At 44.4% G+C, this 22,296-nt stretch overlaps 1 protein-coding gene across 3 annotated transcripts in view; it reads left to right on the top strand.

Annotated features, from left to right (window-relative positions):
• NOC4L (nucleolar complex associated 4 homolog) overlaps positions 1 to 22,296 on the top strand; it is a 56,940-nt gene that overhangs the window by 20,881 nt on the left and 13,763 nt on the right. For all 3 annotated transcript variants that reach the window (XM_085634296.1, XM_085634297.1, XM_085634298.1), the window contains 4 exons: positions 2,305 to 2,404; positions 7,147 to 7,181; positions 20,942 to 20,992; positions 21,767 to 21,878. In XM_085634296.1, coding sequence (XP_085490422.1) covers positions 2,305 to 2,404; positions 7,147 to 7,181; positions 20,942 to 20,992; positions 21,767 to 21,878 — 298 coding nt within the window. The remainder of the gene's footprint in view (positions 1 to 2,304; positions 2,405 to 7,146; positions 7,182 to 20,941; positions 20,993 to 21,766; positions 21,879 to 22,296) is intronic.

The following is a 22,296-nucleotide window of genomic DNA, read 5'->3' as shown; positions in this document are numbered from 1 at the left end:
GGAAAACCCTGACAAACATGGGGATAGATAAAAACATCCTAACTTTTATCCAGGAACTTTACAGAGATGCAGGAGCTACGGTGAGATATGGCAGTAACGGCGAGCAAACCAGAAAATTCCCAATTGCAAAGGGCGTTCGCCAGGGCTGCATCCTTGCACCGTTTTTATTTAATTTGTATATAAACGAGGTAGCAGACTCGATGAATGACCTGGAGGTGGATTACCCCAAGATAAATGGACTCGCAGTCCCGTTATTGCTATACGCTGATGATGCGGTGATCATGGCCCGCACTCAGCGGGGACTCCAAAAGGCACTAACAGGCTTTGCAACTTTCATGAGCTCTAGAGGCCTTATAATAAATGTGGGGAAAACTTTCACGATGTCATGCACAACGAGAAAAAAAGTACCAGACTGCAACACCTTTGTTAATAATTCAAAGATAGCGATGTCGAAAACTTTTTCCTACTTGGGTATCATTTTTAATAATAGGGGGACATGGTCTGCAGCGGTTACCTCCCGAAACCTGGCTTTTGCTCGCGCAATAGGGGCGGTTAAGCAATTTGCCAAAAAATTGGGCGGGAAACCGGTAGACACACTACTTAAGATCTATGCAGCTAAATGTGTGTCCACAGCTGTTTACGGGGCGGGGATTTGGGGACTTGCAGATAGTTCCGAAATTCAAAGGGTGGAGAATGCCTTCCTGAGGCACCTCTTAGGAGTCCCGCGTTCCACATCTACTACTATCTGCCACAACGAACTGGACAGATCTCACATCAGTGATATTATAAAGATAGCGCCAGTTATGTTGTGGCATAAGATCTGGACATGCGAGGACACAACCTTTAACAGGGAGGTAATTCAGGATTGCCTGCAGCAAGGAAATGGCGCTAAACAACCTTGGCTAGCCTACGTTAAAAAACTCCTGAACTCCATCGGCAGCCCAGAACTCTTTTCAGACCCAATATCATGCGCCCAATTCCCCAAAAAAGCACTAAAAGAGACGTGTCTTGGCCTATTGGAGGAGAGGAGATACTATTTAGATGGGAATAAATCTACCATTATAGCCCACCGCCAGATTTTGCATGAACATGGTTTACATCCTTATCTGGCGCCAAATATCTCCCCTTACCATAGAATGCTGTTGGCTCGTCTGAGGACAGACTGTTTCTTCAGGTTAATAACGTTCCCTATACCGAATGATTGGTCAGTGAAAATGATTAATTGCCCGTGTGACGGAATAGCCACTCAGTCTAACATACATTGCATACTGTTCTGCAAGTACTATCAATGGGGTAGGAAAAAACATCTATTGCCTCTGTTAAAACTGTGGGGCTTGAGAAGCTGTAAAGCAGCTCTCCTTAGATTGTATCTGCTGCAAGACGAATGTACAATTGAAGTGATGATAAAATTCCTGTCGTTTATTATAAAATGTAGAGGGTCTATGAGAAGCGATTAGTAGGTTGTAGGTTGAGGGTTTGTAGAAGTATTATTTTGTGCCTAATAACATCATATAATACATAAATATGTCATATTTACCTCGACCCTTCTACCACCTTTTAGTATGTAAATGTTTAAATAACGTTGTTTTAATTGTATTTTTGTAATGTTTGCTTATATGGTGTTTGTCAAATACCGAATAAAGCTATCTTTGAATTGAATTGACTAATGCATGCAGGGTCAGTTTACAGAGGCATGACACTCCCACAGACTTCTTATCTTTTTAAACACTGTTGCCTCGCTGTTCAATGTCTTGCAGAGCTGTCTAGGCAAATCTTATTCCGATAAACACTATATCATCGGGACATACGTTGTAGTCTGTGACGTAGACAATTGTCATCTGGGCACAAAGTTCCTCTCCTGGACCTTTATTTAGAGAGCCTAGTACATAATGGGAACTTAAGTCTTCATTCACCTCCGTTCACCCCTACTTCTAGAGCACAGTGGCTTTGTATAATGTGGGCGCTGCAAACATGCTGTTTCGGAGCACTTGAAAGGCAAAAAACCACGATTTTGGGGTTGAGTTCAGAGTAGTCGTTTATTTCAAATGTATAATAATAGAAAAATGCGTGTGTGCTTTATGTGATATTGAATATCTGTGTACGATCCCTTCCACCCACCCTCTCATCCCCGTTTCTCCCTCCCGTCCCTGTTTCTCCATCCAGAGTTTCTTCTCCCCCTTGCCTCTTTCTCCCTCCCCGCCCCCATTCGCCACCCCCATCCAATTGCCAAAGCCAAAAGCTCACTCACAGATGAGGCCTGTTGGCTTTGCCAATGTTCGTTACATTTTTTTTAATTTCCTACAGGCAGTGCTTCCAGTCTTCCAGCAGAATGTCTTTACACTTGCTTCCTCCATCACGATACCAAGCGACGCGGCTGAGATGAACAATTACTTGGTGGAACAAGGTGAGTGTTGTTTTTTTATGATAATCCAACTTTGTAAAGCAACTGTGCATTAATAGGCTTTAAAAATTAACATTCCTTGTAAATTCCAGGCTTTTTCTTAATTCACATTGTTGCCACCTGATCTTGTTTCAAAATTCAGTTTAAATAATGGAGTATGGTTTAAGATGTAGGAGATCACGGGAATTCAGTTTCAACAACTGAATGCATTGGGCTTTAGGTAAAAACTTTCCAGGTTCATCGTTTGGTCTATTATATGGGTACTCAAAAACATTTTCCTAGGTGCCAAAAAGTTTTGTCTGTGATGTGTTTATTTTCGCTTTTTCTACCTCTTTCTTCATTATCGCATATAAAAGGACCTCAAAATACATGAATTCAGGGTGTGGGCTGTACAAAATGTTCTCCTGTATTTGATTTAATAAACTATAATGTTGTTCATATATTATAGGAGCCCAAGCCACCCACATTGTGCACATAACAAGTGACTTTCCTCTTTAGTTCAATATTGGTGCTGTTGTCATGGTGGGGGGAGCATGAATGTTTCTAAATTGATATTTGAAAAGTATCACTTAAAAAAATATATATGTTCTTCTTAGCGCACTAGTATAATCTGATTTTCTATGGTGAAAAGGATCTGCATATTAAGTATACTTTTAGAATTTTGAAGCGACTTAAGCGTATTTTTACACTCTTGCTGCAAGATGTCTTAAAAATGAAGGTGTTTCTAAATTCAAGTGCATGACTCTCTAGTTACTTTATTTCTTTAACACAAGTTAACCTTGAAATAAATTCTTGCCTGCCTTTTTAACATTTTTTTTTATTGTTCGTGCCGAGTCAAATAATCAGAAGTTCAGTGCTCCGTTGACCAGAGGACCACATGTAAAGGTCAAGAGGGCTGTGCATTGAGTATCAATGGTCTGTTAGGATACTTGTGGGGGGAGAGGGGCCCCAAGTAAGATACGATTAGGCTATCCTGTTTTAGGTGTAAACCTATATTAACTGATAAAACCCCATGAAAGGGAAAAGAGCCCTCACCAGTGTAAACATTTAAACACCTGCAAAACCACAATCTAAATGCCATTCATAGAAAGGAAAAGGAGAGCAAAAGAGTCATTTTAATTTCTTCCTGAAGGGGCCAATACAATGTAACTTTGTTGTATACGGTAGCTGCAAAAAACTGGGCTAACATTATTTTGCTTGAGTTATGTTGTTTAGGGATGTCACAAAATATTTTCTTCCTTTTGCTTTTTTCAGTTTTGTGGTCTTTGGTCTAAAGATTCCGGGTTTAGAAGCATGTTTTAGGTCTTATTTAGTTATTTTATAAATTGTAGAGGATCGGGAAACATCAAAATCATATTTGATATTTTGGCTATGTTTAATTATTTCACTGATTAGTAAAATGGCTGGTTTCATAAGAATTTTCCTAAAAATGTACTATCACATTTACCCACAGACAGAATGAGTGAAACCCTTTGATACATCAGCCCCCTTTTCTAGCGAGTCATTATTGATTGTAGGTGAATTGCCAAATATCTCAGGCTAAAATCATTCAATGCTAGGTGTAGTGACTGGTATATGTGCAAAGAGTGCTGTCACCAAGTATATGGGATAGTGGTGAAAACAAGACACCAGCCTTTTGGAAAACATGGAACGCTGCGTCACTTGAAATGCTGCTGCAAAAAGTTCTTACCAAGTTCAACAAAGAATGGAGTGATATTGTTTGTATTCGTAGTGATTCAGCTATGTATATGAAAAAGTTGTGTAATGACCTGTCAAAATCGATATCTGAGCTGAAGTGCTTCCTTGTAAGAGATACTTGCCACTTGCTAGATGGTATGATTAAAGCATCTTTAAAATCTTCAGAGTTAATGAAGAATGCTATTACCTTTATAGTCCATTCTGGTTCACTGTTTCAGTATGCATGGGACCTAAAACGCAAATATTTCTCATTTTGTGCTCCGTGTGGCATCAAAGAAAGAGTTATTCCAACTGTGTAATTTAGCCGGTGGTTTTCAGTCCTAGAAGCCGTGAAGGCAAAATTATCCATGTTGCGACGTCAGTAATCCGATTAAAAAAGCCCTGGTATGGATCTGATCCTGCCTCACTGGCTGAACACAGTCAGGCTACCACCATTCCACTTGGACCCCACAGAAATCAGCTGCGGAGTGCCTCGGGGCACCTCCCTGAGTCCACGCTCTTCAACATCTACAAAGCCCCGTTTGCAGCCATCGTCAGTAACCACAGACTCGACGTCGTCTCCTATGCCGATGGCACTCAGCTGATCACCTCCGTCACCAACGAAGCCACAGTCTCTACGATGGGATGAAGGCTGTTGCCACCTGGATGAAGGACAGCTGCCTCAAGCTAAACTCAGAGAATACGAAGTCCTCATCCTGGGCTCCACCTGGGAAGACTCTTGGTGGCCCGCAGATCTTGGACTCCCACACTCCCCACCCCCCCTCCCCTCCCCCACCAGACCACACCTGAAATCTTAGCATCATCTTGGACTCCTCGCTCACCCTGAACCGCCAGATCAACGCCGTCTCATCATCCTGCTTCCACATGCTACACAGCTCCGAAATATCTTCAAGTGGATCCCCACCGAGTTGACAATCACCCACACACTCATCAGCAGAAGACTCGACTATGGCAACACGCTTTACACCGGCATCACCCAGAAACTCCTCAAACTGCAAAGCATCCAGAACGCCTCCGCCAGACTCCTACTCAATATCCCCCGCCACAGCCACACTAGCCACCTGAGAGACCTCCACTGCCTCCCAGTCAACAAAAGAATCACCTTCAAGCTCCTCAGACACGCATAAAAAGCCCTACACCACACAGGCCTTGCATACCTCAACCACCGTCTCGCATTCCATGCACCCACTAGTGACCTCCGCTCCGCCCATCTGGCACTTGCCGCCTTCCCAAGACCATGGGGAAGATCTTTCTCTTACCTCGCAGCAAAGACCTGGAACACCCCGCCTCTCCTCTTAAGGCAGTCACCGTCACTGCCCAAATTCAGGAAGGACCTCAAGACCTGGCTCTTCAACCGATCCACAGTGCCTGCCACAGATCAACATTCCACCACCCCACCCCCCTTACAGGTGAGTAGTCGCACTTTACAAGTCGCTTCATTGATTGATTACAACATTTTTGCTTAGTGATGATGCCAGGCAAGGCAAGAAATGTGAGAATCTTCGGTCGCATATTGATAGTTATGTGAAAAAAAGGAGACCCTACCTCATTCTTAGATTTTTACAGGAAAACAATGACTGCTGTAATGGACATAATAAATACAACTAGAGTCTGAAAACACCCTTGTCTACCAAGTGTTCAGCGTAATTGGTGTAGATGTGAAACATCTCCTTGAGAGTAGGCTGGGTAACACTTTTAGTGACTTTGGCACTGCAACATGTTCCATGTTGGAAAGTTTGCCACTTGGTAAGCAAAGAAATGTTGAGGAACTATTTAGGAAATCTCATTTTACAGTGCATGAGAAATGGCTTGCAATGATGCTTGGAAATGTCCCTTCACCAACCATAGCATTTGGAGTCAATGAAGCCTCACTGTGGTACTCTGCGCGAGTTCTGGATCCCTTCCGTAAAGGGGAATTTTCTCCAGGCTTTGAAAAGTACTGCTTCATTTTTTACTTCAATAACTCTAATATACACCTAGTTCAATGCATATGTTGCAGAACCTGCCCTAGACAATCACAAACTTCAGGTGCACCAGTATTTGCATGGAAAGCTATGTCAGTGGCCAGAGTTGGCAAATTGTGTACTAGTTTCTTTTATCGTTGCCAGTCTCAAGTGCCAATTTTGAGAGGGCCTTTTCACAGATAAAAGTTTACCGGAGTAGGAAAGAGTGAGCGTTCATGACCAAAGACTCACAGAAGAAGTATTGTATGGTGTAGTTTGATTTGTAAAAATGTATTCAGACCTCATATACAATGTACATACACTATCCGTGCAGAAAGCAAGCAATAATAAAAGCAAAACATTCCATAAACACCGGAAAATACTGTTTCTGTTTTTAGTGGCGCTAAAATGTGTAACCACTGATAACCACTGTTTTTTAAGCTATTGAAATCACTGGAATGCCCTGAAAAACCCCACCAGAATTTACCAATAATAAACACTGAAAACAGGAAAGCCTCGCTGAGATTTACTTGGAAAACGCTACTTTCTAGAGTAAAACAGATGGTCAGCAGATTATTCCGTCCATTATACAAACATATTTATCATTAACGGAGCAAAGATCTGGTGCATGTATGAAGAGAGATGGAGTAGAAGGGAAGGGCGTGTACTTGTCAGGGAGAGAAAATAGGTGAGAAAATTGCAAATTGGGCAGTGAGCAGTGTTGCAATCAGTTTTATCATAAATTGAGTGTGCCATGTTTAATCTTTATTGACACACCATCCATTGTGAGGCTGTAAATCTGCACAGTGCTTTTTGATTCCACTATTGTTTTTACTAAGCTATAGATTTCTTCTGTGTACCACCCTCTTACAATGAATAAATAAATCTCTAAATGTATCACTTTGCAAAACAGCTGTCTGGATTATCCTGTGGATGGGTGTGGGACAAATGTTAGTATATTGAAAGTGATCAATGGAACAAAAACAGAAAGGACTGCGGGCTCATCCATCCTAACCAGCCACTTCATCATTAGTTGTTGAAACAACATGCCATTGAATACACATGCTTCATCTGACCGATACACTCTTTGTTTTAAATCTCTAGCGAACCCAGAGGCATGGAAGGTGACCAAGCTGAAGGTAGGTTTTGGTGTGGGTGGGATTTTGAGATTACTCTTTGTTGTGAAAAATAGGTTTGAGGGTGCTTTTGACATTGCGGTCAATCGTAGTTTTGGGTTTGGTGTTCTGATGTGATCTTTTATTTCCTGGGCCATGGTTGCTCTTTGATAGGTATATCCTGTGATTATGAATTGATGGGTGCTCTTGAATAGCTATGTGTTGGGCTTAGTTTTAGGGCACAGTTTGATTGTTGCACGTAATCGGTTTAAATTATGGTAAAGGGCCAATGGTAGATATTGAATTCTGTATTTAGTGACTCCTGTGTGCTGCTTTCCTATGAGAATAGAATGTGATTTGTAAAGAAACAAAACGACAAATGACTAATTGCTGTGAACAGAGTCATTAAACAATTTTCCTTCTTTTTTTGTCATTTTCACAGGCTGGATCCTGTGCTTCTCATTCATTTTCTACCCCCCTTTTAATGAACTCCCCCCCCCCCCCCCCCCTTCCCAAGTCACATCATCTACCTCATCCCAATGGGTGCCTCACCCTCCTTGTCACATTCTCCTGACCCTTCCTTTATGTCTTCATTAACAGCTTGGCAGTATTATGCTGCTTCCCCCTGGCTCTACTACTCTCTGATAATCTTTTCATAATTTCTTAGCTTTCTGCTCTCTCACAGCCCTTCTAATAGAATTTGGAAAACAGACAAAATAGTCCTGTGATTATGCTTTCTTTGTAATCTCCTTTCCATGTTGTATTCTCTGTTTTGAATTTAGGTTTTAAATGCATTTGTAGCCCCTCGGGTCCCTGGACATAAATATAAGAAATAGATTTTTTTCATTTTCTTTTTTTACTTTGTTATTCTCCACATTGGACCTTCATTGTTGTTTGTTAGTCTGTCATTTTCAGGGAGCTTTCAGTTCCAACCTTAATAGCAGGGGTCCTGGAGATGCAGAACCCGTCCAGAGGGAGAACAGAAACTGGCACCTTTGTGTTGGTTTCAGGGGACAGGAAAGGCACTACAGACTGAAGCAGCTGGGCTTGGTATGGGCTTCAAGTATGTCTTGCATAAATATCAAATCTCCACATTTAGGAGGTGCATTCCAGATTTGTGACGTGGTAGTTGTTTTGTTGCTTGTAACGCACACAGTGAGAGTCAAATAGTCTATTTCCACAAGTCTAAATTAAAGCAAAATCATGAATTTACAGTGAAAGCATGATTACCTTATTCTTCCTTTGGAAGAATGGCTTCTTTCTATCTATTTACTATAAAAACTCATTCTCTGTGAGAACTCAGACAAAAGGGCCTCAAGATTACTTCCCTTGTTTCTCTAAATCTTTTTTCAATTCTGGCAGCAGAAAGATACTGAGCTTGTAGCAAGACATGGGAAACGTGCATTACATGGTGCTGAAGCACCACCTCCTCCAAAGCTGGGCTGCATTGAGGAGGCTACAGAGGTCTCGCCTTGTATACTGGGCGCTGGACCAGTAAAAGCTCCACAAGAAGTAGGTATCTGTCTTTCTGGAACAGTGGGATTGAAAATATTTTGTGGTTGCCAGCAGCATGCAATCGCCCGCAGGCACCAGTAAGCTAAGCTGGTGGAGCAAATGCGAAAGCCTCTTATTGCAGTGGACAGAAACGGAGACCTAGTAAAACATCTGATTTTGCCCCTTCTGAATTAGATGTGAGAGAGGCCTAGTGATATTTCAACTTGGAGATCTTTGTTTCATTGCCAGCTTTGGTACCAGGCTTGAAATTTGTGCAATACTGTGTAAATCATCTTTACTATTGTAGGAAAGTAGATTATTTTTTGGGGTGGACAAGGGTCCACCTTAAAGAATAAGGCCACTTTGCGCCAATGTCATACAAATTAAATAAAATAATTCTGCGCTCAATTCCATGTAAAGTAACACAAAGCAGTCAGGTTTAAATTAAAGGCAATGTGCAAAGTATGTAAGCCTTGCATGCACAGTGGAAAAATCCACACTAAGCACAATAAACACCACAACCAATTTTAAAGTACAAGGAAGTTTTAATTTGTAAAATAAGACCAGAACAACAAAAATCCACTAAGGGGACCAGAGATGATAATTGTTTAAAATGTAAGTGAAGATCGAGCCAAAAAGCACAAAGTGCCCATATCTATAAAGGTGTTAGACTGGGACCACGGCGTGACATGAGGCTGAACGTGATGGCGTCTTGATCAGATAAAACAATTGGATTGGTCCTGGTGAAAGCCTGGAAGTTATAAAAGTTTCTAAATCCCACAGAAAGGCACTTAGCTTTTTCAGAGGGGAATGGAAACTTGAGGGGAATGAAATGGAAAGTTAGTCAGATGCTATGGAACTGACAGCCCTATAATTTTTCCTGCACGAACCTCTGAAGCTCTGGAGAAAAAGTTTTTTGAAGTTTCCGAACTTTCTTCTGGTGCCCACACAACCACAGAAGGTAAACCTACAAGGCCCCAGAGGACCTTATGGGAGAGCACCTAAAGACTTCAAGGATGTCAGGCAGAGGCTAACCGAAAAGTCCAGGTCCAGTTGCCATTGCCCAGCTGGGCATTTCCATTAAAGGACCTCTTTCAGCTATTTGTGTCCCTGCAGCCACAAAGGAGGTCAGCCAATTTATCATTGGAGTTCAGTTCTTCCTGGTTAAAAGATGGAGCAGGTCCAGTCCTTCAAGGCTCTTCTCGGGTCCCAAACAGCAGGACCATTCTCTTCTGATCTGCTGCAGGCCCAGAAAGTGGTTTTAAGAGAGTTCCTGGGGATGCCACATTTAGGCTGTGCATGAGCTAGGAGGTGGGTGTGACTTCTGGGCACCCACTAACCTATGGACACCTGGCCCTTCCCTCCAAATTCTCTCAGCTTCTAGATAAAACCCTGTGCACAACTGATAGCTGCATTGTTTGCTTACCACAACACACTATACAGGCACAGATGTGCCTAGAATTTGCCTTTATAAGACAGGGCTTGGAATACAAGTCATCTCTTATTAGATGCTACCATCAAGTTATGAATGTGAAACCAGCCACTCTTAAGTTGACAATTCAAGTAATTGTTACTCAAAACAACAATCCATAGTTGAACTATCTGACCCATGCAATCAAAAATCTACGACTTATTATAGACTTTAGCCTTTATAATATTTCAAATGCGGCTTTGGAAATAATTTTAAAAGACAAGTTCGACTTTTATCGAGGGAAGCGTACCTGACCAAAATACATGCGATGGCACGCTTTGAATTGATCTGCAAATCATACTAAACTAATCAAATGCAACCCTATTTGAAAAAGACATTGAGTAGAACCTGTAGAGATCGAATGGTCCGTGCAAGGTTTTTGGTTCTGCCCAATTTTGAGTACAGAGCAACCTGGAGAAAATATCTAATGCCTAATAAGGGTTGCGAGTTTTGCAGTTAAGGAAACTAATTGATTGTCCATATACTCTGCTGTTGTCCTGAATTTCTGCCTACACATCACATTTCACTCAAGCCAATGTTCTTAGAAAATGCTATCAAAACCTGCAGAAGTGCACTAAAATTTTGTTTTACCACCCATGATATAAAGGAACTTGCTTGCTTTAGAATATGTACAAATATAGTTAAAAATAAAGATCTTGAACATCGACGCAAAATAGAAGATTGTAACTGATGACTATTTGGCATCAAAAGAACTAGTCACTGACTTTAATTTGTATTAGAGTGCTGTTGTAAATGAAATGTTTATCTTTTAGCAATATTTATTATTCTATCAATAATAAGCAACAGATTTATTGTGTAGTATGTATTTATGGGTACGGTTTTAAATAATACAATCAATAAAGCTTAATTCATTCACTCCTTAGCCAATGGGATAAACGTTCCCTACTGCAAACAATCCCACAATGATCCTTGGTCTCAAAATCCAAGATGGGAAGCACTTATCCTCTTGTGCAGAGCCCATGTGCCCACTGGGTTGGTGCCAGCCTGAATAGGGGACAAAAGCTGGAGCTTTCCAGATGTCAGCTAACTTTTACTTGTGACACAGAAGGTCCCTTTGAAGTAAATTAAGTTCTTGGGCCTCACCCCTACTGTTCTTCATACCACTGGGCAAAAATGTTTCCTCATTCCCAGGCCGTTGTCACTGCTTTGGGAGCAGTTTTCATGCCTCTTTCACACCTAATTCAGGCCAAGTACAAGAGGGACAGATGCTGGCGTGCTTATTCACATTAGTCTCCAGCAGCTGCAGGCAGGGTGTAAAGGTAACTTTCTAAAAGTTAAATTTCCAATATATTTAATAAAAATCCAACTTCAGCATTAGATTGGATTTTTATTAAATATAAAAATAGGTCTTTGAATAAAATTTGTAGTCAGTACTGATTTGTAGTCAGTACTGATAAAAAGTTATAGATTGAAGTATATAATGTATACTTTGACTTTCTGTATCATCCAGTTGCAGCCTGACCAGTAACCTGGTTGTGTTGGATCTCGTCACTGGGGGGAACATGCCACTTATAACGTCACACATGTATTTTTGTTTGAAATCTCTTATTAATTATACAATCGAACAACATTATAGAACGATCACAGTAATAACATCCGCATCAAGCAAGGAGATTACAAGCGTGTCGAAAATGCTTATCAGTCGGCTCTAGGAACCGCTAATGGCTATCAGTATTTGCCAGTCAACAGGCACATATCTTATCTATGAAAAGGAAAGAGAGGTCGGGCCTGTGATAATATAATAACATAAATGAGGAAACATTGCTTTCTCCTTGTATAGCAGTTCTACAATGGGGGAGGACACTAGCCTCATAGTAAAAAAGAAAGAGAAAGAAAACCCACGAGAAGTTAGGAAGAGAGCAGAGTTGAGGGAAAAAGGGGAAGGGAGTATCCTAATCCAAACCAAGAAGAAGCAGGGGATATGAAAGTTGTCCCAATAAGAAGGGGGGGGGGGGAGATTATAGAAGGAATAATTTGCGTGCTGTCGTGGTTGGGGATATTCTGCCTCTGGAGGCTCTGGCCTCTGAAGGTGTCTTACCCCATGGAGGGGCGGGGAAGAAGGGAGGAAGATAGTGAGGGTTTGGTGGGTCTTTCGTCTGCTTCGCCTCAGTCCAAGAGATCCTCCCCTCTTGGGAGCAGAGCACCCTCAAATAGTTGGAGAGCTCGCAGACGGGGAGGGACAAAACGGGTGTGCTCCGTTTTGGATAGATGTTGTACCAGGGGTTGACAAACCTGTGTGAATTTGGCGTCTGCCTGAAAAAGGCGACTGGAGAGGAGCTCCATTGCCATTACATTGCACAGGCGGCTGAGCCACACCGAAGATTGGGGGGGGAGGGGGGAAGGGGAGGAAAGGGGTTAGAGCTTTTTTTTCCAGTGGAGCGCGATGGTCTGTTTTGCTGCTCCTAACATATGGAGTATTAAGTGCCAATCTGAGTGGATCATGGCCCTAAGAGCCTGTTGGCGAAGTCCCAGAACCACCACTCCGGGAGTGTTCGTTATGGGATACCCTTTAGCATCCTTGATGTGGCTCTGCACCTTTTTCTCAAAAATCTTCAAAAGTGGGCAAGACCACCATATGTGGAGAAACGACCCCGTGTCTGCCCTACATCGCCAGCAGAGTGTTGTGGAAGAGGCGAACATTTTCTGGAGTCGAAGGGGGGTATAGTACCAACGCGTCCTCCACTATATCTGCATGCCATTTCCGTTGATAAGGATGGAGAGGTAGAGGGCGGGAGTGTTGTAAAACCTTGTATGTTCGAGAGATCAGGCACCTCGATCCATCAAATGATCGTACCAGCAATTCGAAGGGGGTCAATGGGCGCGTGGCCCCCAGTGTGTTTTTCAGAGTGTGCAGCCAATGTCTGATTTGATAATACTGGAGGTGTGTCTTAGGGGAAGGCGGTATTCCTGTTTGCATTGATCAAATGTTTTTTAAAGGTCACTCCCACGAAAAGGTCTGCTATCGTGCGACAGTCTCCAGCCTCCCAGGCCTGAAAGAGGGGAAGCTGAAAAGCCGGGGGGAATTCAGCGTTGCGGGCCAGGGGCGTATTGGGGAGGGAAATGAGGTACGTCCGTGGCTGGTTGCCATCTTGTCCCATATCTCCAGCACCGTTCTCGTGGGGGTGGCGATATAGGCACCATGAGGGCACGCCCTTCTCGGCAACCAGGCTAGATCCCACAGGGTCGACAAGTCACTGCCCTGTCCTTGTGGAACCAATGTTTTTCGCTTTTGCACGCTACCCATTCCGATATAAACCTCAAATGTGACGCCCAGTAACAGATACGAAGATTGGGGCAAGACTCCCTCTGTCTTTTGGCGTCATTAGGAGTTTGTTGGAGAATCTTGGCCGTCCTGTTCCCCAGATAATGGAGGCAACCTCCATCTGGAGGCTTAAAATGTCCCGCTGGGAATGGAGGTCGGGAGTGCCTGAAAAAGGTAGAGTAATTTGGGTAAAACAGACATCTTGACCGCATTTAAACGACCCAACCACGATATGGGAAGCGACTTCCAGCGTCAAAGGTCTTCTCTGGCCTAGCATCTTTACTCCGGCCAGTTTGCTTGAGTCCAAGAATTTAGTGTGGCCGTAAGGTTAAGCCCCAAATATCTTGTAGAGTGGTAGGCCCACTGGAACGGGAAATATGTACCTAATTCTGCAAGCTCCTGGGGGGAGAGGGTGAGATTTAATGCCTGAGATTTATTAATGTTAATTTTTTGTCCCGAGACTTTTTCAAGCAGGGCAAGGAGAGAGCCCCGGGACTCGTACTCGGTCAGAAGCAGGTCGTCTGCAAATAGGGCGGCCCTGTGTTCAAGTCCCATGAATGGTATGCCCCCCACCGCCGAGGACTGGTGTATGGCCATCGTCAGGCTTTCTGTGACCAGGGCAGAGGCGACGGAGGACAACCCTGGCACGTTCCCCTGTGGATCTGAATCACAGGGGTGTGTAGGCCATGTATTCGTGCCGAGGGTGATGTGTACGGGGCCATTATGCGAGATGTCATGACTGGTCCCAACCCTATCCTCCGCAGTACTGCTCTGAGAAAGGTCCAGTCAACCCTGTCGAACGCTTTCTCTGCGTCGAGGGAGAGCAAGAATGCTGGAATATTTTGCCGTTGGGCTTTCTCCACTAAGTGGGCGATCCCCCTAAAGTTATCCGACCCCTGCCTTTGATGGATGAAGCCTTCCTGGTCTGTGTCGACCAGGCCAGGAAGGGACAGTGCCAGATGATTAGCCAATATTTTGGTATATATTTTGGGGTCGACCTTGAGGAGGGATATACGGCGATAGGAGGCGCAGGATGTTCGATCTGTCCTCAGTTTAGGAATAAGGGCTATTTCCACCTCTGCCATCGTAGGGGTCACACTTACAGTGTTGGCAAAGGAGTTAAACAACCAGAGCATCGATGCCTGTAGTTGGGGGAGGAAGAGTCGATAAAATGAGACTGTAAGGCCATCATGCCCTGGAGATTTCCCCAGCGGCAAGCTTTTTAACGCTTTCAGAAGCTCTTCAAGGGTGATTGGGTCTTCCAATTGCTGAACATGAGAGAGATTTAACGGTTCCAAGGGGCACGAGGCAAGAAATGGTTCAATATCTTCTTGGGCAACCTCGCCCCGGCCGTAAGGGGACGAACAGTAGACCTGTTTGTCCACTTCAGTTGTGGCCCACTGATACCTACAGATCTCAATCTTAGAGATATGATTCTGAGAGATGAGTGTGTGAAGCCGGTGGGCCAGTAAAGAGCCCACCTTGTTCCCTCCTTCATAAAACTTGTGCCTCAAGGCAAGGAGTGAGTGCTCAGCTTTATTCACCCGGAGTATTTTTAGTTGGCCCCAAAGCAAGGTTAAGCGTTTATAGCGCTGTTTAGAGGGTGCTAAATGTTCCTGTTACTCTAACGCCTTAATATCGCAAGTCAGACTAGTTTCAACGAGGTGGGACTCGCGCATGGGGGCAATTGAGATAGAAGTGATAACATCCCTAATGGTTGCCTTGAAAGCATCCCAAAGTACATGGCCATTGGTTTCTAGAATGTCATTTGTTTTAAAATATGCTTGAATGTCCTGGCAGATTTGAGCTAGGTTGACCTGGTCGCGTAAAATGCGTGGGGGAAGCCTCCAACAAGGGATGGAGCGCGTCGTCTGTCCCAATCCTGTCAGAGTGATTTCAAGGTGAGCATGGTTCGAGATTGATATGAGCTATTTTCGCAGACTCTAGCAGGCGAATAAGTGGTTGAGACAAGAAGAAGTGATCTATACGCGAGTATGATCGATGAACATGCGAGTAAAAGGTATAGTCTCTTGTACCGGTCTCTGCATAGCGCCACGCATATAGGAGACCTAAGTCCTCAAAGTCCTGCTTGAGCGCTGCAGACATAGCCCCGGCACCTTGAAAAGACGGTGAGCTGCGATCTAGGTTTGGGTCCCCGACAAGGTTGAAATCTCCCCCCCCCCCCCCCCCCCCCACAAGGAGTAGCAAACCTTTTTCCTGAGAGACCAGTTCCTTTAATAAGTTTCTATTATACATGTCTTGGGACTGGTTGGGGGCGTAAATGTTGATCAGTGTGAGGGTCCGGTTGTTGACTAATGCCTTGAGCTTTAGATACCGTCCTTCTCTATCCCAAACCACCCGGGTCCCCTGTATGTTATGAAAACAACAAAAAAATCCGTGGGTCTACGAACGTCAAACTAATTGTCCAAAGCCACAAATCGAAATGCTACAAACACAAAAAAGTCCTCATGAAGAGGACGGAGTCCCATCACCCACCGAAGTGGCATGCTTCATCATCTGGGGCCTCCTTTTAACCACAACCTGGTGTGGTTAAAGAGCTCCAACTCCAAGGTGGCTAAGGAAGGAGGAGCTCACGGATGTTTTCTGGGTCTTAATCACCTAGTGAGGCCTAATGCGACAGAGACTAAAGCTACCCTGGGTATGGTGAAATAACGTAAAGCGTGCAGTGTATGTGCAAGATCAGTTAAAATTGACTATCTAACGAGAAATATGTTTATTGAGTATCATTAGATGTCAAAGAATAAAAAAAGAGTGGTCAACATGTTTCAGCCATTAATGATCAAAAATTGTGATCATGGCTTACATCAGGACCAAATGCTACTACTGCAACATTAACTAGTAACAGGTGAAAACAAAATACACCTGAATAGGATCTAGATGATACCTCCGGCAGATAAAACCACTCAATAGATGGTAAGTGGGGCTGCAGGGGTTCTTTATGAAGTACCTGTGCAAAACACAAGAGAGAAACACAAGAAAAGCAACAATTAATATAGTATGTTATGCCTGGTTTAAAGAGAATGGCCAGCCCTGCTGTTTTAGATGTTGAGGATGCCCACGCTTGCTCGGGGTATTTAGGATGTGCAATGCGTTTTGTGTCAGCCTGAAGCTAGTGGGATTCCTGCCAAAAAATGATGCCTGGGTCCTGGGTCAGGAGATATCGCTAGACCTGTCACCTTTTATTAGGTGCGTTAAGCCCCTTCACATTAAGGCAGAAACATTTAATCTGCGCCATAATCATTCATACGCAGTGAAAGACTCCATTGTAAAGCTGTACCTCCCCATATTGGTCCCAAAGAGTTCCCCCACCCAACCAGTGGCGCGCAGCCGGGGGTAGAGGTTATGGAGAAAGGCATGTCCTCTAAGAGAGGTCCCCGATCCTCACTCTTCCTGAGGCCAGAGACCAATAGTAGGAGGGCCAAGCTGCGGGGTGTGTCTTCGGCATTCTCCCCGCCCTTCCAAGATGCCCCCAAGGAAGAAAGAAAGAAAGAATGAAAAGAGGGAAAACAACAGAACAATTTAAATAACTAACAGACCAACTGGGCCCTAGTAGACCATTCAAGTCCTGAAGAAGCCCATTGGTATAAACCGGGGCACCTCTGAGGAAGTCCCTCCTCATGTGGAGCAATTGAATGGCGGGGGTGCCAACAGAATTCTTTAACCTGTCGTTGGTGCTCCGTCCAGTGGCCGGCCCTGTGCTCATTAGCGGAGAGTAAGACTGAGTGTCCCCCACAAGAAGCACTGGGCATCTCAGTACAAGACCATGGATAATGAAAACTTGACCCGAGTCCCAAAAAGGCACCCCAGTCATTCAATCGCACTCAAATCTCAAGCCAATGTTTCAGAGAAATTGTAAAGGGACAGAGTTAAGCACACATTACAGTTCCATTAGTGGATCCAATCAAGCTAAAGACTACACATCCCTATTCAAGAAGCAGCTGGAGAGGGAGGCCCATAAGCCTGCCCCCCCCCCCCCCAACCTCCCCTTCCATGGACTAGAGATGGTGTATGACGTCCTGTTTGGCCTGCTGCAAAGTGTCACGTGATCTCCGGACACGACCCCGGGGGGGCAGCACAGTGGACCATTCTGGATGGAGGGAGGTTCTAGGACGGGCAGTCCCCAGGGCCGGCCGGGCTAGGGGGGCGGGATTCCGACTGCAACTGGAGTAACTCGTGGGCCTCCTTTAAGGATCTGAGCGACCATCACCAACATGTATTTTTAAAATAATATGCTCACTACCTTGTGGGCAGCAAGGTGTGCTTAAGGGCAACTTATTTAACCATGTAAAAGTTTTCATACTTGTCAAAAGGGTGATTTTGAAAGGTCTTGGCAACAGGATTCTAGTTGCTGCTGTCAGGCGTCACAGGGTACGCCTTCAGCCATGTTTTCACTGCTACTGTAGTGGATGGCACAATAGGTGCTGCAGTCCACAAGTGGCATTTAACTTTCCAATGCCATGGGTGTATTTCTGCACCATGTACTAAGGATGCATAGGAAAGTTAAATGTGCATTCAGGGGTGAAGCCAATTTCGACATGTTTTGACATCCACTGGCACTGTATAGGTGTGCCAGTGTTGGGGTTCAAATTACCAATAGATGAGTCATAAAAAAATGAAAAACTAGGGTGACCGCCAACAAAGGGATCACTTTGCAATATCTATCATAGCCTGATTTCTGTGATCGGTCTTGTACGGATGCCTCTAAGTACATCTCTTTGTTCAGCACTTCAAGATTCTTAGAGGCTAGGTCTGCATTAAATGAAAGAACAGGGTTTGACTGAAGGTTTTGCAGGCATGTGTATTGTAGGAAAGTGCCCCTTTTTGCATGGTTGCCCCCCACTTTTTGCCTGATTTTTGATGCTTCTTGACTGTGTGCCCTGGATTCCTGCTCATCAAGTACCCAGATCCTGTGTTCTTTCCCCCAAACTATACATTTTCTCCCATTTTGGCACTCCTCTGACCTACTTACAAGTCCCTTGTAAAAGGTGCCAGGGGCACCAAGGGCCAGGGCTTGCAGCCAGAGAAAGTGCTGAAGCATATATTTTGCACTCCTCAGAGACTCCTCCCCTGACCCATACACACTGCCAGTGCAGTCTGTGTGCCAGGGGTAGACCCTAAAACTACAAGTCGACATGGCACACATCCATGTGTGCCATGCTCACCAAAACACTGCCTGTGGCAAATGTCAGTCACCCCTCTAGCATGCCTTACAGCCATAAGGCAAGGTGCACTATACCACAAGTGAGGGCACAGTGGCAGGAGCCCTGGGCCCCTACAGTACTTGTGCCATTCACAGGTATTGTAAGTGCAGTGAAGCCATTTTAAACCATGGGCTGGGAGTTTGGCTCCACGAACTCCACAGCTCCATGATGGCTTTACTGAAGACTGAGAAGTTTGGTATCAAACTTCTCAGCACATTAAACCCGCACTGATGCTAGTGTTGGATTTAATATAAAATGCACTCAGGGACATTTTGGAGACGCCCCCTGAAAAACTACCTAACTCTAGTGTCCTGGCTGAGTGGTTGTTCGCCAGCTCCCACCCCCAGACATGTTTCTGGACCCCTGGGTTTAGGGCCTCTCGCTGTCCTGAAACAAAGCACATCCTGGGCAGAGGTGCCAAGCCTCTTCCCCCCAGGATAGGCAGGGTCCACGAGGGGGGAAGCTTCAAAGGCTTGCCACCTTTGTTAGCTGACCCTGTATTTTGCTGCTCCCAGCAACTGTCCCCCACTGGTTCTAACCCCCAATTTGGGAGGGAGATTCGGCGGGAAAACCAAGATGGGAGGAGAGGTTAGCTCACCTTTGCTAACTCCACCCCTCGGGTGAAAGAGGCGAGGCCAAGCAGAACTCTCAGTACCTGCCATCTTGGAGATGGGGGGACCTAGCCAACCAGAGAGAGGCTTATGCCCCGTCCCACTGGAGGGTGGCATAATATGGGGTGTACCCACCCCAAGGAAGAGACCCATTGGTCCCGACCTGTACCTACCTGAAATGCCCCTAAATTAAGTATTTAGGGACAACCCCGAACCTTGCCACTTCAGACAAGCAAGAAGAAGAATAAGGACCGGTCAGCCATGTTGAAGGAAGAAGTGGAGGACACCAACTGCCTTGGCTCCAGCCCTACCGACCTGTCCAGACCTTGACCAGCTCCAGTGGACACCCAGCATGTCTGCCAGCCCCCCGTGCCTGGAGGACCTGCCCTGCCCTGCCTTCCATACAAATACTCTGTCTCCCGTGAGCACCAGACTCTGGTCGAATCCGCACCACTCTGCACCCGACACCCATGGCCCGAGTTTGAGTGGTCTAACCCCACGAGGAGGTCCCCCAGTGAACCTGACCTGGGATCTGGTGATCCTTGACCGACCTCAAGCCTCTCGACGATGCCTGCAGCCTCTACTTGGAGGATCCCCGCGACCGGAGCTGGTAAAGAAACCCGACGCCTAAAGACAGTCCTGCACCCGATGCCCCACGGCCTTGGGCAGCCCAACAGACGGTGTCCATGCATCCACCTGCATCCTAACTTACCTCTCCAACCGGTGGTTACCTCGAGAAAGCCTCCCTGCCTGAACCTGCAGTCTTTGTTCCGACTGGAGATCTCCTTTTGAAAACAGAAGGGCACCCGACACCAAATCGGCACCCTGCACCTGGCTGCCCCTGTCCCGCTGAGGGTGCTCTTTGAGTGCATCCTTGACTGTCGGGGAACCCTGGTTCTAACCCCAGAAACTCAATCCTAAAGAACGATTGCAAACATTGACTGTTTTTCCTCTGAAAAAGTTCTAAGTGTTGAGTTGTGTTTGTATGGAAACCTAAGCAACTTTGTTTTAATGTCAAAATACTTTACTTACCTTTGTCAAGGAAAGGTCCCAGTGTGATATCTAGGCATACCACACTGAGGAGAAAAAGTAATCAAAAAAGTAATCACAAAGTAATTACAAGTATCAACTGTCTTTAAATGTTTAACAAACCTGTAACATAGTAAATTTCATCCAGCTTGCATAGTCTGATCAACTTGTTTTGAAAAGTACAATTTTACTTACCTGTACCAAGTCCTGCTTGGTTCTAAAAATAAAATGCAACTAAAGAAATATTTTTTTATACAAACAATTGGTCTGAGTTCAATCTTTGCGTGTGCGACATCATTTGCCTGAGTGTGTACAATAAATGCACACACAAATTCAGGTTTATCTACCTTTACCTCTGTAAGCCTCTGGGGATCCACTGGACTCTATGCACACTATACCTTACTTTGGTATAGTATATACAGAGGCAGCTTCCTACATATATCAAACACACCACGGTATCCATTACTGCTCAATGCAGAGAGGGTAGTGACGTGGCTGCATGCTGCTAAATGGTGCTGTACGGCAGGAAGATGTAGCAAGGAAAAATGTCCTATGTTGGTCTTGAGTGTTGGGGAAGAAGATAGATTGCAGTATCCGAGTTCCAGGATCCTTCTGCAACTAACTGGGTTCTCCATGACCGATGTGTGTGGCTCATATTTTTTTTTCATTTTCAGGAACACAAGCGCGTCTTTGAGAAAATGTGGTTGGGATTCCTAAAGCACAAGGTAAACTCATTGTATTGAGTAGGAGCTGTTTCTTGCTTAGCGAGACTTTGGGCTCACTGGTGGCTTCATTTATAGTTTTCTGTGGTACTATCTAGTGAGCTCGTCTGATAATGGATTTGACATGTATTAACCATTATCACAGTGTCCCTTTATTTCATTTTTCTTTTCAATATCAAAACCTGGACTCTCCATCCATCCACTTTGTGCTCGTTTTGAAATGGATGTGAATGTTTGTGACCCTGTGGTGGATTTGCTTGCAGTCCACTGTCTGTTCCTGTTGTTCTGCTTCCATTGGGTATTAATTTTAGCAGTCCAGGGGGTCATGGCCTGGGATGCCCAAGCAAGAGAGGAGGCTCAGATTACAGGGCTCTGAACATAAGCATATTTTACATGGATTATTGAATTGTATACTGAGAAATCAGTATAATTTTACCAGTACTGAGTAGAACTTTTATTGACAAAGCAATGGATTGCCGTACAAATCCTAGTAATCAGTCGGGACATGGACGAATATGTTTCTAATTTTTAAAGAAAAAAGATTAGTTGGTTGTTGAGAAGATGTATGAGGGAGGGTTTTTATTTTTTGTATATTTTGAGACCCACATTCAATATTGCATATGACCACAATAAATGTATTCACAACTAATAAAACTTCTAAACAAGATTTAACAATCCACATTAAAACCTACAGTAATACAAGGGTCCAGGTTAACCACCTACCTTTGTGGCGCTTGGAAGTTAATCTTAATAGTCTTGTTTGTATTTCGTTTACAGCTGCAGCCTGGCCTGTACAAGAAGGTGCTTGTGATCTTGCACGAGTCCATTCTGCCTCATATGAGCAAGGCTACTTTGATGATCGACTTCTTGACTGCCGCCTATGACGTTGGTAAGTCTAAGGCCACCTTGTGGACTGGAAATGTGCTCGAACAGTGAGGATTAGATCAAGGCTTTGGCTGAGACAGGGGTGCTATCCAGCTCTTAAATCATTTTGAAATGGAATGCCAAGGCCTACAGCAAGAACCAGTGCAGCACCTGGGACCTTTAGCCCCAGTGACAGAGAGTAGGCTGGAAGTAACAATATGGTGGTGCGGGGTCTTCTAGCAAGGTACAGTAAAGTTCTGCTTGCTCATAAAGAACATTACTGTTTCTGTTGGGAAATAATTGGACTAAACTTGCATCTGATTCCTTAAAGAGGTATGGTAATATTTGTCAGGGACTTTAAGACAGTGTACCTAACCTTGAGGTGACAAAAGCATCCTTTAGGAGCACAATGAATGGTAGGTGAAATTCTTTGTTTGATAAAT

Source organism: Triturus cristatus, chromosome 11, assembly GCF_964204655.1.
Source record: "Triturus cristatus chromosome 11, aTriCri1.1, whole genome shotgun sequence".
NCBI lineage: Eukaryota > Metazoa > Chordata > Amphibia > Caudata > Salamandridae > Triturus > Triturus cristatus.
The sequence above is the reverse complement of the archived record's forward strand: the minus strand, read 5'-3'. Positions and strand labels throughout refer to the sequence as shown.